Source organism: Gymnogyps californianus, chromosome 2, assembly GCF_018139145.2.
Source record: "Gymnogyps californianus isolate 813 chromosome 2, ASM1813914v2, whole genome shotgun sequence".
NCBI lineage: Eukaryota > Metazoa > Chordata > Aves > Accipitriformes > Cathartidae > Gymnogyps > Gymnogyps californianus.
In genome coordinates this window covers 141,725,625-141,741,349 of record NC_059472.1, presented here as the reverse complement: position 1 = coordinate 141,741,349, position 15,725 = coordinate 141,725,625, and the positions used below count along the sequence as shown (strand labels likewise).

General features: G+C 40.2%; 1 protein-coding gene across 1 annotated transcript in view; it reads right to left on the bottom strand.

Annotated features, from left to right (window-relative positions):
• Positions 1 to 13,867, bottom strand: part of CDK6 (cyclin dependent kinase 6) — a 128,599-nt gene extending 114,732 nt beyond the window's left edge. The window contains exon 1 of the mRNA XM_050891876.1: positions 13,631 to 13,867. Within this exon, the coding sequence (XP_050747833.1) occupies positions 13,631 to 13,863 (233 nt within the window). The 5' untranslated portion in view covers positions 13,864 to 13,867. The remainder of the gene's footprint in view (positions 1 to 13,630) is intronic.
• Between the last annotated feature and the right edge of the window lie 1,858 nt (positions 13,868 to 15,725).

Below are 15,725 nucleotides of genomic sequence, written 5' to 3'. Positions count from 1 at the left end.
TGCAGCCAAATCTTGAAATTTTCATGGTTTTTCTTTTCCACATATACGCACACACACATATGTAATATGTACATCCAAACAGCTTAATAGAGCAGCTTATTTGTTTTACTACAATTATATTGTCTTAGCAGTTCTATAATAAAAAAAGCTGTTTTCAAGCTTTGCAAATCAAGCTATAAAAAAACTAGCTCCAACAGACACTGAACATAAAAAATGATGGAGCAGAATCTGTTAGGATTATTGATTGATTTTAATTTTGCAGGCTATTACCGAGCAATGTGGGCTGACACATTTTGAGATTATGGAAAAATAAAACTTGAAATTGCAAAAAAATTATTCCAAGAGATAAAGGTATAGTACCACTGCTTTCCAAGCACTCAGGTCTTGGATAATTCAGAGTGGAATGTAAGTTAGACACCAGAATTTTCCAATTACTTGCAATTGTACAATCACGTAATTTGTTTGAAAGGAATTTGAGGCAATGAAACTACGTGTAGCATCAGAATTTTATCAATAATGAGATAATTAGCCCACTTAGTGGCAAATCCTGTATGAGACCAGTATGGCAGAGTGAAGGGAAATGAGAAAAATACGCAAGAGAAACTACATCTGAGAAAGCTTTGAAAGGTGCCTTAAACCACTTGTAGGCTGCATGACTGGCCATCTCCAACACACATCTTCAGCTACTCTTCCTCTTGTAAAAAATTAACAAGTTTTGACCAAAATGGCTTCTGCTGGAGCTTAAAATTGGGTACAGGGTAACCAGGCAATGCCCACCCATTCCAGCTACGTCCTGTTCCCCTTAGTACTTTAATGCCAAGCACAAACTAGAAGCAGATTGTCTGAAGTCAGTACGTTTCACAGAAACCCACACTCTGCTATTAGGAAAAGTACATCATTTTTGCCAACTGATAAAAAAAAATGTCTTGTACAAACCGTGACCAACAATCCATATACAATAGACTTTGGTAAAAAAAATAAGATCCCCTATAATACTAATTTCTTATTTGATTACCTCCTCTAATCTCTTATAGTTCAAGTGCCCTCTGATTTCAGTACTAGCTTTTTGTTCCCCTACCCCCAAAATAATTTCCTATTGGCTTTTGTAACTTCTCTTATTTGCTGTACAACCCCCCTGCTAGTGTTTCCACTTTCCACCTTCAAACTTGAACCATACTGACTGGCATTAATCTCATCTAGCTGTAGTAGGCTACGGTTGGGTGTCCACTCTGCATTAGCCACCTGGGCTCTCTCTGCAGTCAACAAGAGAGAGGCAGGCATTTCCAGAGGGCAATTCATTCTGCTCCAGGGTGGGTACGGAGCGTGAGTGGGATGAATTATTCTCAGAAAGTGCATACTCTCTCTTGCATGCACTACGGGGAGACTCTAAATGACTAGGATGGAGTGTACTTTTAATATTCAGATGGTTAAAGTTAGATGTCTGCTCACAATTATCTTACATTCCTGTTTTATTTTTTTATGCATGGCTATGTGTACCTTCTGTGAATCCATCATGATATACTGGAGCAGAGCCATAAAAGGAGTAGAGAAAGTTCAGTGTCTCCCTTTGACATCCCCCACCCCTTCGGAGAGTTTGAGGAACCAATACGTTTAAATTCTCCTGCCATATCTAGCGCCCAGGAAGAGGCTATAGATCCAAAGCAGCAGCCAGGATTTTCAGTGACTGGACAGAACATCACACCAGGGAAAGGTGTATGACCCAAGTGAAAAAATGTGCTGCTACAAATCTCTATTTAAGTACCTACCATGTTAAATCTAAGTATTTTCATATCCTTCCTCTTGACGAATTTTTGATTACCTCCTGTTTCTTAATCTCTCTTTTCTAAAGCCTATTGTTACTACATCAAGTTTGAGAACCATCCCTTTCCCAAAAATATCAGATTTAATTATTGCGGCCACTATGACTGTGTGTCTTGACTATAAGAATTTCTTAAACTGGCTATTGCAAGTTATTTCAGGCTATGCAGAGAGTGATCTCTCTTCCTTGTACTCCAGGAACAGCTGCTTCATTGATGGTGTCTGTAAGTTTTGTCTTTAAACCTTGTCTGATTTGTCCACTTTATTACGAACAGTGGTTGAAATTGTCCTTTATTACTGTTTTAATAAACTTAGTTGACTTTCCAGCTTCTTCCAGAATTATAGGCTCAATATCCTTTCACTGATCTAGAGAATGGCAGAAGATTTAAATTTGGTTTTTATGACTTAAGCTTTATTTCTGCAGAATGGTCTTGTCCACTCTCAGCTCTGGGTTACTGGAAACCAAGCAGTCTTTGAAATGTATTTTCTTACAGACATCACAACAACCTATTGATTTGGGACATTCCAATATACTTAAAATGTCTCTTTAAAAGACTCCTTCATCAGTGTTTTACCCACCTATCTGGGTTTTATCTATAGCCACAAATACCTTTCATTTTCAGTCAAATGGGTTACCCGACTCTTCTGTGCATCTCCTAACTATTCTTGCTGTTGTACTGTCATGGTCTTCAGTTCCAGTCTCATATCTGTTTGTATTTTTTCACTACTGGATAAAGATTTGCTTTTGAAATCATTGACATCTCTAAAAGATGTTTTAATCTGACCAAATAAAATTTAAAAAGTAATAAAACCTTCTTGATTTCTTAAGAAGAGAGACAACATGAATAATAAGCAGCACAATTAAGTAATGCCAGGTAACTCTTTCTTTTTTAATGATGTTACAAACGTAAAGGCAATGTGATGAATGGGATTCCATGCAATGAAGAGATACAGGTGCTCTGTTCTGCAGCAGTACTAACTTGTCTGGGCCCTTCCAAGAATGCCAAATCTTTTAAGTTTAATGAGGCACTTAATTCTGATTTTCAGACTATAGTCATTGATTCAAGCCTGTCTGAATATGGGTATTATTGCTTTGATCAAAACTTGTTGCTCAGCGTTTTATAAAAAGCAGAGATGAACATTAAGGCAACAAATTGATTAGAGATGTCTGCAAGGAAACCACAAAGATCAGTCGGTAGGCCTATCTCCATTAACAATCTAGAAGGTTATCTAAGGATAAAAAACACACTAATTAAAAGTGCAGATGCTGCTCAATCTCGATGTTGTAAAGATCACAAATACAAAGTATGCTGTTAGATAAAATTAGCAAAACGAGATTCACCTTATAACCTACTTCCTAGTAGAGAAAAATAATATAGGTCATTAACTTTCACCCTCCTGAAGAAACCTGGAAATCAATAATAAAGGCTCTAGTGCTGTGCTAGTGAATAACAAGTTAGACATAAACTTTCAATGCTGTACAGCAATCAGAAAGTCTCTAGTTGTAGCTATAGAAGCATTTTCTCTTGAAGAAGGAAGATGTACATAGCACTGAAATGACTGTGATGCAACCTGGAGTTCGGGGGTAAGCACAGCATTGTATAAATTGCTTAGGTGACAACATAAAGATAGACATCAAATATTTCAGAGGGTGCATACTAAGGTAGAGAGGAATTATTTGTGGTGCTAAAAGGGAATGTAATTAGGAAGAGTGAAACAGATCAACAGAAACTCTAAGTCCACATCAGTGAAAAACCTCCTAATGAAAGAACTATTTTTATACCCCAGTTTGGTGAACTCAATAGTTGCAGCATCTAAAATCTGAATGGTAAAGTCTCACATGTGCATGCTTGATGGGACACCTCTGCACAGTCTGCCTGTCCTAATGCATTTTTGTTCATCTTAACATCAGGAATTTATGATTTGAACAACCACAGCTGTTTGAATCAGTGTAGCTCTATGGACTTTAACTTCAGCAGTGGAAACTCAAGCCTTAAATTTATAACTGCATTCTTGGATTAGCTGGAAGATGCGGATGCAATCCCCCCGTTAGTAGTGCGTGTGAGGCTGCTCACATAGATGAACAGTTAACTGTGCGTATTGGTTTTCAGAATACAATACAAGAATAACCAGAAGATCTTCCTTCAACTGTTATCTTCTGGTTAAAATATTGTATATATGATGATCCACTCCTGCAAAGTCAGAGCACTTAAAGATCAGAACTGTCTTTTCTGGAGAATATCATCTGACTATAATTTATTGAAGGGCTGTCATTTATTATGAGACACATTGATATTCTAGACAGCCACAAGAGCTTTTATAGGAAAATTATTTGATCACCAGTGAGGGCAACTGAAAAGCAAAAATCATATATCATACATAATATTGTAAATCTGAAGAATCTAATTTCATGTTTAATATGCAACATAAAAAACTATCACAATATATTTATATGATGAGGAAAGAGGTAGAAAGTCAAAACTAGGAGAATGACAGAATGTGGGAATCTTACTAAGACTTACTAAAAGGGACAGAATTTTAACATTGATACAATATATCTGTAAGAAATCCACCGAATTTCTATTTAGTTGTTGGATTTCATTATAACGTTATTCAAAATGCTGTTGCTAGGGATGTTTAATTTTGTTGTAAATAAAAGACACTCATATCCTATATCTGTTTTTAGTATCACGGGATTTTTAAAAAATGTATGATTATGTATTTCTGTGCATCAAAGGTTTCCATTTTTTTGTAGAAACACTCACAAGGAGTTCAATTCCTTGTCATAATGAGTGCAAGTTAAATGTGACATTCAATGGCTTCACAGCCCTTCCTTTTTATGGGGAAGGAGCAGAGTGGGCAAAGTCCTCTAAGGTTGTTTCACTTCGGCGGTAGCTGTGTATCCAAACGAGTCCTCCCCCAAACATCTAAGCACAGTCAGTACATTCCCAACTCCTACTGCCAAGTTAAAATGAAAACGGTCTTAGTTCAGAAATGATTGAGGTGGTTTGCTCTAATCAAATTAAACCAGCCAAATGTTCTTTTCAAAGGTAACTGTCTACTCTGCAGCTGTATGCAAAATACCACATCAAATGTGGAAAAAAAAAAAAAGTGATAGAATTCTATCCTTACAGTAGAGCCCTGGCTCCACAGATGAAGAGAAACAAAAGCACCAGTGCAGCTAGGAATTACATTCACAGAAAGCTCCTAGAAATATGCTAACTTAAGAAACAGTGAACAAAGTACTGAAATTTCCAGTTTATAATTAATTGATTTCAGGGAGAAGGGAATTCTCTGACATTGTTAAACAGCAACAGACACCTTCAGTTATTTATCGTAGTGGCCGCACTTCAAATAGATATTAAAGGACTAGCCAAAGCTTCACATAAAACAGAGTAAAAAATCACATAGGCTTTTCCATTCTATTTCTCACTTCCTTTCTCTGTTTCTATCAAAATATGTAACATTCTGCACTGACTAATGTTGCAAAAGTCCAAACTCAATATGTTTCATTTAAACTCAGTATGATTCATCTGCACTAGAACTGAGTTTTCAATCATTAAATATGGGAAATTCCTTCAAAGATGAATTCATATGCGAGTTATTTTTTTATTTTCTTTTGCTAAGAAAAGATCAGTCACCTGTTAATGATAATCCAGAGTGATAACCAGTCAGTGTTAGTATGAACGCTTTTAAAACGGTATGGAACTTTTTGCTAAGTTTGTAAATTTGTTTGCTAAGTATATAATGGGAAATCTACTCCAGGGCAACTCTACCGATATCAGCAAATTGGCACATTCCAGTACAACTTGTATTTAGGTATCTGAAATCATCACCTGATCCTAAAATTACGTGGGATGCTTCTTAGGCTAGAGACCCATCTTCTTCTAAAACCCTAAAAAGACATCCAAAGCATCATATGGAAGAGCTTCTTATTACTCATATAAAACATTCTTTGTTCCGCCTAAAGAAAACACAACTGTGTTGTTAGAATTTTAAGGCCTGATTTTAAAAGGATTATTTAGTGGAATATTTCCTTGTGAACATTGTCTAAGGACGGGACAAATTTTCAAAGGCTAAGGGTAAATAAATAAATAAATAGGAAAATCAATACAATAATTTGGATGCAATGAGGTATTTTGAAACAGTTCAGAAATCAACAGTCACATTTCCACTCTTTGATGATCATCTCATGAAAAGCTTCCCAAATGGAGGTTTCCCAAATGGAAAATGTCGAAGTACACAATGGAAAAAAACACTCCTTGGAAAATTCTAAAGTGGTTTGTTTATTAAATACAAATGCTTTATAGTTTAAAGGTATAGCTGTTAAATAATCATGCATGCATAATTTAAAATATTTTTCAGAATAGAAGAAAAATATATGAAGAACTGATATAGGAGGAGAAATTTCCTCTCTTTTGAATGAAAAAACACAGCTTAGTTATATATCTATATGGGCACAGTTATCTTTTGATAATTTGTTAGATCATTAAGAATCAACTTGTTCAGCAAAACTGGAAAACAACTAGATTTCATACAAAGAGTAAAAACCAAATGCTCTATATACAGCTGCAAAGTTTTGGAATGAACAGCAACTTCTATTTTATTTAGGGTTACGAAACTTTATAAAATAATTTTAAAACTTCAGAACTAAATTAAGTCAACTAAGAATTACTACAAAGACAAATAACCACTCTTGATGCCAAATTCACATTACTGCTATATCAGGATAGTTATTTATTCTGCATGATTTATTTTAACTTTTAATAGAAAAACTCTCTAGAAATAAGGCTTCAGTTAATGTAATACATGAATAAGAATCAATATCTGTGATTCATATTCTTATGTATATTGTCCCTGAACTCTATTCAGAAAAGCATTTTAAAATTCAGTGCATACTTAATGTCATAGCTATTTCTATTTGATAATGCACTTACATCTGTGCTAAACTTCAAACAATGCCTTAAATGTACCTGAGTGACTCACTTAGTGCTTTGCTAAGTCACAGCCTCCAGCCGACTATCTTTCAAACACCTGGAAAGTGAGCACTTTCCTTCTCCCGGCTCTGTTCCGCTCTTCAGCCGGCGGTAGATACCATGAAGCAAACTGGAAAGTCCCAACTAATCTACCCTGGCCTCTGTTTGCTGGAGTGGACCATCCACTCTCCTGTCCTTGTCAATGCTCAGTTTTGAATCCTGGACCCCACTCCATTAACCCAGAGGATGCTGACACCTTTCCTGGCAGTCACAGGCTGTCACCAGCAATGGTTGTGGTGAAATGAGTTGGTTTTCCATTCTTGGCAGGACCCAGCAAGACTAGATCTCTCCAAGAACAGCAGAGACAGAACCATCCACAGATTTAAAGAAGGAAGGGAGCACTGGACATAATCTAAGATGACTAACATTTACTCACATGAAGACTGGAAACATGTTTTTTGTAAAAAGCTTAGATTCAGAATAAGATAAAATACTTTTTGAAGAAAGCTTCTACTCACTCCAGAAACTGAATTTCCTAAGGCTCAGAAGGCTATTCCGTATTGAACCTTTCCTTCCTGACATGCTCTTATCTTGTCCTGTTTCTGGCAGACCGCGTATTCAAACTAAATCATCACATCCATTGCTAATAAACAATTCATATGGACAGGAAGAATATAGCTTATTTTCCCTGTACGTGCTTATTCTGTGTACTGTAGGGTTGCAAGCAGACGATGACAGGCCAGCATTCATGTGCAGTCACTTCACAATGTCCTCTGCCAACTTAACAAACTTCTCCAAATCCTACCTCCTGCCAAACCCTGTTCAGTGTCAACCACATCGTTCCCCTTTGCCCTCTTGCCATCAGAGAAGCTGTATGTCCAGGTAGGCAGTCCATCCCTCCCCAAGGCCTTTGCAGTGTCCCTCCTCGCAGCGGCCAGTCAGTGCAGGGACCATCTCCCTTCCCCTCCGACCACCACCGCTCTCCAGCCTGGAAATGCCTCTCTCCTGCCAAGGCACTTCCTGTCTTCACATCTGCCTTGAAGACCATCCTGTTTGTGTTAGACTAAAACTGACTCTGAAGCTCATTCAGTTTTTCCTTCCCGTTACTCATCCACCTCTTCTACCTCAGCTGAGACTCATCTGCCACATTAATCCCTTTAACCTTGGCAAGATTCAAGTGCAGTTTCTTCCGCTTCACTCCGTCCTTGCATCTTATTTTACTCTTTCTGCGTGCAAGACGATCCCTGTACCTAGCAATGTAGAGGTAACCATTTCTTTCTCTCCAGGGGCCTGCCAGATGTCATATGAGTGGTGCTACACAAAAATAAATTGTACCGCACAATACAGCACACTGCTGATCTGTAAGAATGATGTCACACACTAGAAGTTTAACATTAGCTTGGCAGAAAAAGGAAGTAAGGAAGGAAGCAGAATTCACTGGAGACCAACACCCCTAAAATAGAAAAGTTTCACTTGATGGGATGGAACATCTCAATGATTTTGAGAAGATCATCCTTTAAACTTATTAACAGTACAGGGATAAAGCCAGCAGACAATATCAGCGTCACCACAAACTGGAAAGAGAAACAAAATTAGCTACTGCAGTTTGAAATTCTTTTCCCTCTGCAAGTTCCCATATCATTTCAGTTTGACAAACAGAACAAAGCAAAACAACTACAAGTTCAAATTGCCTTGCAAAAGGTTAGCTAGGCATTGATGAGCTGCTACAGATATGTTCTGAATGCTCTCTCTATCAGGTTAGACAGGGAATTTTAAGACGCTTATAAAAAGACACCTTCTAAGTATAATGCAATTTTAAGCACAAGCCATTACACACTTCTGGGACCTCTGAACAGAGTCAAGTGCTGCTCTTTGTGTCAGGGCACATGGGGATGAGGAAGTCACGTGTGCCCCAGCCTCTTCCCCCCACACTCAGGTTGCCTTGCCAAGGGAATCAGTTGATGGGCTCCATCAAGTACTCAAGTGCAAACCAAGAGATAACAGCATGGACCAGTGGACTGCAACAGCAGGGAAAAAGCCAAAGTACTGCTGTACCACAGACGGCAGTTTACAGTGTCATTTATATTTCAATGGATATAAAATAACAGAAAACCTTGAACATGGCATAATGGTGCAAATACTCATAATTACTGGATTTCCCCCTCACTGATTCGTATACTGAAAAGACTGAGGAATAGAGTTACACTTCCAGCTAGGGGGATCATTCCGTTGAACCTAAGTCAATTAGCTGGGGCACCTATTCTGCAAGTTAACAGGAAGGAGAGAACTAAGATTTTTAATTCCTTATTATATGGTAATGATGACCTTGAATGGCAAGATTTCTGACACTTATCTTTGAAATAATAACAACCTAGATGAGACTATAGTCTAATAGATTATATTAAATATAATTTTGGTTATTTCAAAATTGAAGACTTACTAACCCATGAAAATAGTAAAAAAGTTGTATTTCTTAAAAAACTATGAGCCAGGAAGCAAAAATATACAGCTTTGCAGGTTTGCTCTATTTGCTTAAGGTTTAACACTATTAAAACTGTTAAATATATATATATATAATGTTAGAAAACAAGCACGGCAAGAATTACAGTATTCTGTCTTGTATGTCACCTTCCCAGACTGCAAATTCACAGTTTGATGGATGATTAACATTAGGGGAAAATTATTCATCTGATTACCAGCAGGAGAGAGATAAAATGAACACAATACATTGCTGAATTTAGCATTATAATCACACGAGGAATTTTTACAGATATATTGCAGCAGGGAATACTCCCAGTTTTACACACAGGAATTTCCTGAATCTAGTATGTCATTTATTCCTGGCAAAGTCTGTCCTTTGTCTACATATATTTCATTTTTCCCAAACAGAACAGCACTAAGCTACATAAGTGCTGGACCAACTTTTGCCAGATTTAACTACTGTATATAGTAAAGCTTTAGTAAAGCATTACATCGTATTATCTGAAAGGTGAGCTAGAGGAGCGCCTTAATCATCCTACCAGTTACAAAGAACATTTCAAAGCTTACAACATACCTCATTTTAGAGCAATTCATAGTAAGATTTACTCTGGAAGATTCTATTTTTTACTTTGTTTTGTGAAGATAAATAGAATAGAGTAAGGTGTTCTGACGGAGGGGAACTCTATACAAGGGCAAATGTGAACAGGAGGGGATTTTAAGCATATAGCAATCATCCTTTTAACTGTATTTTAACCATGCCTTTCTGTATATTATTTTTGACAGTCTTACAAAATTTTAGATCAGTCCTCCGGGCCTTATTTCCATTATAGTCAATAGTTCAGAGACTTCCACTACCATCACTTTTCTGATGAAGATTAGACTTCCTTTCACTTCTTATCTTGCACCTCGTTTTGCTTTATTCTGCAATAAAGTCTTATCTAACTTTATTATCTATCATTGTGAAAGCAACTGTGCTCGGAAAAATGCATCTCTTCATTGTATGAATATGGAAACGATAGACTTGGAGAGAAGGAACGTGAAACAAAGCTCTCATAATTAGCAAGCAGTAGCACGGAAAAATATGATAAATATTTTGTTTAAAATTATTCTATGCTATTTAGACATTTCTACTTTACGGAGAAAATTCTCTTCCATCCCCAATGCCAAGCACTGGAAACCAGTTTTGGCTCTAAGTGTTTCTGTGGATTTTAGAGGAAGGGAATCCACTACCGCTATGACAAACCTGGGCTGCAGTAGCAACGCTGGTCCTGCAACCTAGCTCCATGACAAACAAAGCCATGGAGCTCTACCTCTGCCTAGCAAGTACTGGGTCTTTTCCTTACCAAACTGTTCTTCACGTTCAGCACCACCTTATGGAGACAGAGAAGCCCTGGACTGCTGAGCTCCTTACTGTACTCTCTGGAGATGCCCAGACCTACCATTTGAGTTCAGCATGACATTCAGCATAAGTTCATGTGGCCTGTGATTTCTGCTGTTGCTGTCAGCTGATGCCAGAGTACCACAGCCGAGCACAGGGGGTATGCGGCTTCATCTGTTCGAAGTCTGTCTAAATTTTGACTCAGAATGACAGTCGGTTTGCATTGACCAACTCATGGATCACACATGCCATTACTCAGAGGTAACAGGTTCAACATTATATTTGCAGTTCTCACTTATTTCTCTCAGGCTAGTTGCCTGTAATATTCAGAAAAAAGCTAGACATCCCCTCAAAATAAAAAAAAAATTGATTTCAAATATTTGTGTTGTTATCCCAGTGCTCTGAAAATGATGTACATTTTAATCCAGTATGTAGACAATGCATTTGACATTATTTTTATGTAGTAGCCTGGCCTACTAAATGATACCAGTTTCCAGAATGCACGCCCAAACAATGAACATTTTTCTAAGTATAATATGTTCAATAATTAAGTACAGCTAGGTCAGCTGCTTAAAATTGCACATCTTCTTTTACAGTATTTCCTTTTCTGAGTATATTTACATAATACAAAAACAGACCGTTAATTTCAATAAATTACAAACTCTTCTACCGTATTTTGTAACGGAACTGGGGCATTTAAATATTTTCAAATAATCTGTCATTATAAGGATATGATTTCAGTCACTCCCAAAGTGCTACTTAGAGCTTCATCTGCTCTACAGATTAAAAACATGCACAACAGAGGTGAGTTTTAAAATAGCATTCCTCACATTTTAAAAGAGATAATGTTTGAAATTGCTTCGTATATTTCCCTGCCTGTTTGTGGAAAAAGATGTGCAGCCGAGGTCCCAAGCATCCTGACACATCACAGACCAACCCCTTGTGTCTGAAATGCTGCTTATCGCAAAAGGTACAGGCTTCACACCACCACTATAAGGACCTGGAACACACTTTCAGAGATTTTTATATTGAAACTACATTTTCATATTGCTGGTTGAAATACTTACTGCTTGCAGAGAATGAATTTTCATTCAAACTTGTAAAAGTACTGTAAGCATCAATGTATTTATGCAATGCTATGTTGAGATTGCACTGCACTTAAACCCAAGCAAAACAAGCCTGCAGCTGCATAGTCAGTTCATCAAATAGCTCTTTGGAAAACAAGAATTTTATTTTCATGATTTTTCTGAATTCAGGATTAGAACACTCTTAAAAAAAATCTTTTACTTCACATGGAAAGATCTCAATGGCAGAAAAATTTGTAAGTATTGTTATGTTGAATTATTCCCAAACAAGGTTTACAATTTTCAAATATGTAAACATCTAAACCTGGACAACTAAATCCTCATTTACTCTCATAAATTATTGGGCTGGATTTCAGAGATTTTGAGAACTCTCAATTATCTCTCTACTGCCAAGGAAGGACTTTGTGTGCACTCCTCTGTAAACCAAGCCACTTGATTCGGTGATCAAATACAACATGTTGTCCACACAAAGATACCCCCACTTTTGAAATGTATTGACTAAGCCTCTGGCATTACTAGGTGCCAGTCAAAATACTGGTTATTAACCAAATTGTGGATTTGCTTGATTAGCAATGGAAAAGTGTGAGCTGCAGCCCGTATCCCATTGCTCACTGCAGTGAGACCGATGACACGCACTCCATTATCAGTATTTCAGAATAGACATGCTTTGCCTATTCAGCTTAGACAGAAATGAGGCTGTTGTATTACACTGCCTTGAAATGAACAAAAATGAATTTATCTCTAGCTATTCACTTTTGTATTTTAAATATTATTCTCTGTCTCACCTTTCCACTTGCACCTACTATAAACCCCCTCATCTCAGACTCTAAAACAGAAGGATCACAGCTACAAGCCATTTTGAAGGTCACCTCTAACTTCAGAGTATCTATTTCTCTAGGACTGAAAGAGTCTTGGTGTTAGTGAAGTATAAAATATTTTCCTTTTGCTATGCAATATGTGTGTACAATAACACAAACAACAGGAAATATTCTTGTTAATACAGCACCATCAGCAAGATGCCGACCAGTTTCAAATCATTGCGTACCTGGGTATCTGCAAAGTGAAGCTTACTTCTTAAAGTTCATAATATTAATAAAAGACGCTCACAGGCTGCTGGAGGTTTCCAGCTATACAAAAATGTAAGAGGTTACGGTAGGGCGAGTCTTACCATTGAGAGAATCTGTTCAAGAACACAGGTCATTTATCTGGGGTTTATGCTACCGACATGACAGAAAGGACATCCTGGGGCCATTGCCGCCATTTTGCAAGCAAGGCCTGACATCTGTACTGTTGCACTCTTGGTAGCACAATCATCAGCACGTGGTGAAATTAGTACCAGTCAAACAGTATTCAACCGTAAGGCTGCCTGCAAAGCTTGAAGTCTCAAGCTGTTACTTCTCTTTAACATGACAACATACAACTCTATAAAAGCATCTAAAAAGGTGGAACGCACATTCCACTACTGCTGTCATAATCTTTGCCATTTCGATAATGAATAGAGCTGCTAAAAATCAGCTGCAGCTGGCAGAACTAATACTTGAGACAAAACCAGGGAGACGTTGCGTTTTTTTCATTCTCTCTTATGCCTGAGGAAATAATGTATATATGGCTCCTTGCCCATCCACTCAAACACTTTAGTCACACACCTATGCCTCTGGAGATGGGTGTTTGTGTGTGTGGGAGGCAATGCACAGGGATGAGGTGAGGTCTGGCAGGCAGCACCATGGCCTGCTGAAACCTCAAACCACGTTTCATGTACACAGTTTAGTGCTCACTTCATCCACAAACCCAAACTAGTGTCCAGTCCATTTATGTACCCAAACTCTTGCTTGCCCAATTCATGTACTAAAACCAGGACCACGCTAATTGGGATGCCTGCCCCACTTCCTCACCTGACCACGTTGGGGTGCTCGAATGTCTCCAGGTGCCTCAAAACTGCCACCTCTCGGATGGTGGACAGCGGCATCCCCTCCTCGCTGGTCTGCACCCGTACCCGCTTCAGTGCAACAAAGCGACCTCCATTCTTCAAGTCTCGGGCTTTGAACACCTTCCCGTAGGCTCCTTCCCCAATCTCAGCCACACATTCATACTGCTGGTCAGCCAGGTTTGTGCTGTCCTTATCCATGCTGGCACAGCTCCTCTTCCTCCTGTGCTCCAAGTGCCTCGGGGTGGCTCTCAGTCTCGCTTGCTTTCTGAAAACTAGTACTTTGCTCGCGTTGCAGATAGGCCACGCACTTGGTACCTCTGCCAGAGGGGCAGTAGGAAGCTCTTGCCCTCCTGTTCTCGTTCCTCTTCTGTAGGGGCCCCAATGTGCCTCCTCTTTTGGCCACCAGGAATTATCATACAGTCTTTGGGAGCATTGTCTGTGTAAAGCCAATTAGATCTGGAGGACAAACCAAGCAAGAAAAGTGAGTTTAGTTTACTTCATTATTTTGCATTGTTCAAAAACTGAGAAAATTAAGCTAATATAGTAGATAGCTACATGCAAAGCAAAAGCGTGGTGCAAAGGAAGACGTGAACCACCAGGGTGACGCATGTATCAACGTCCCTGCATGGCTGATACAACACTACGAAGTTATCGTGCTCTGCACAGAAGGCTACAACACACAGCTACAGAGCAACCGCGTGCTGTGGGATTTTACTGAGCAATGGGTTGAATACGACGACCCTCTGAGACATGGGTGATGGGGATGCCAGAGCTAACTATGCACGTGTGAGAGTAAGTTATGTCCAGGAACTTATGTCAGGATTGCAGGACTCAAAGGTTTCTTCAGTGCACATGGTGGAGCCTTGGAAATACATCCCAGGCTATATTACTGTTACTTATTTGTAAATAATAGCATTTGGAGGTTTCAGCCTTGATCTGCTCTCCCCTGTGCTAAGCCCTGCATGAACACATCGCAAGAGACAAGTTCCTGCCTCAAAGCGCCTGTGGGGAGGAGAAATATGTACATATTTAAATGACGATAATAATATGTTACCGAGCATTCTGTGCTGAGGTAGATTCAGAAATGTACACTGTAGCAAGCTTATTAACATGCAAGGGTTTTGGCCGTGGATACTGCTACCGCTGGATGTGTGACTGGCAGTTCCTTGTGAAGCAGCATGATGAAAGATGGTCTTCACGAACAGCACGTTCTGCTGCATCGTGCATGAGGCTGGAGAGCAGAAGCGCTTCCTTCTGCATCCAGTTTCATCCACACTTTCTGCAGGATTGTGGGCAAATCTGCTCCCCTCACAAAGCTCCACATCAATCCTCTCCCTTCCCCCTGCCCCTTTTTAATATAATGATATTGCGATCTCCAGGGCTGTAACCCTCTCCTACACTGCATTTTTACCGTGCTAGGATTAAAGAGCCCGAGATAGCTCAGTCGGGGATCCCCTGACTTGAACGCACGCACAAAGCCAGAGGTATTTTGCACATTTATGCTGATCTTACACCTTAGCTGCAGATGAAAAGAAGAGCAATCTGAAGGAAACCTGTGCCCGCTGCTCATCCCTTTTCCCCTCCTGCAGCCAGAGCCACCACCCTGCCCCACTGACTTCAGCTGCCACCACCAGAGCCGCCACCGCACCGCCCCGTCCAGCGGCCAACCCCGCGCCCCCCGCACCTCCGCGCCCGCAGCATCGCCGGCCGGCACCGATGGCGGACCGCCGCGCCTCGGCCCCGCCGCCGCGGGGGGACACCTGCCCCGCAGCCCCCCGCCCGGGGCCGCCCGCGCCCCGCATTCCGCACCGCACCGCGCCGCGCCGCTGCGGAGGGCGCCCCCGGGCGGCGGGCAGCGGCGACGCGCGTGTGCGTGGCCGCGGGGGCGGCGGGCCTGCCTCGGCGCGGCCGCTGCGCCGGGTGGAAAGTTACCGCTCGCCCTCCCCGGGAACGGCGGGATACCGGGGGTACCCCCCGGCCCCCAGCCCCCCCGCCTCGGCACCGAGCTCCCCTCCGCGGGCGCCCCACACGCGGCGGGGGGTGGTCGCGGGAGACACGCG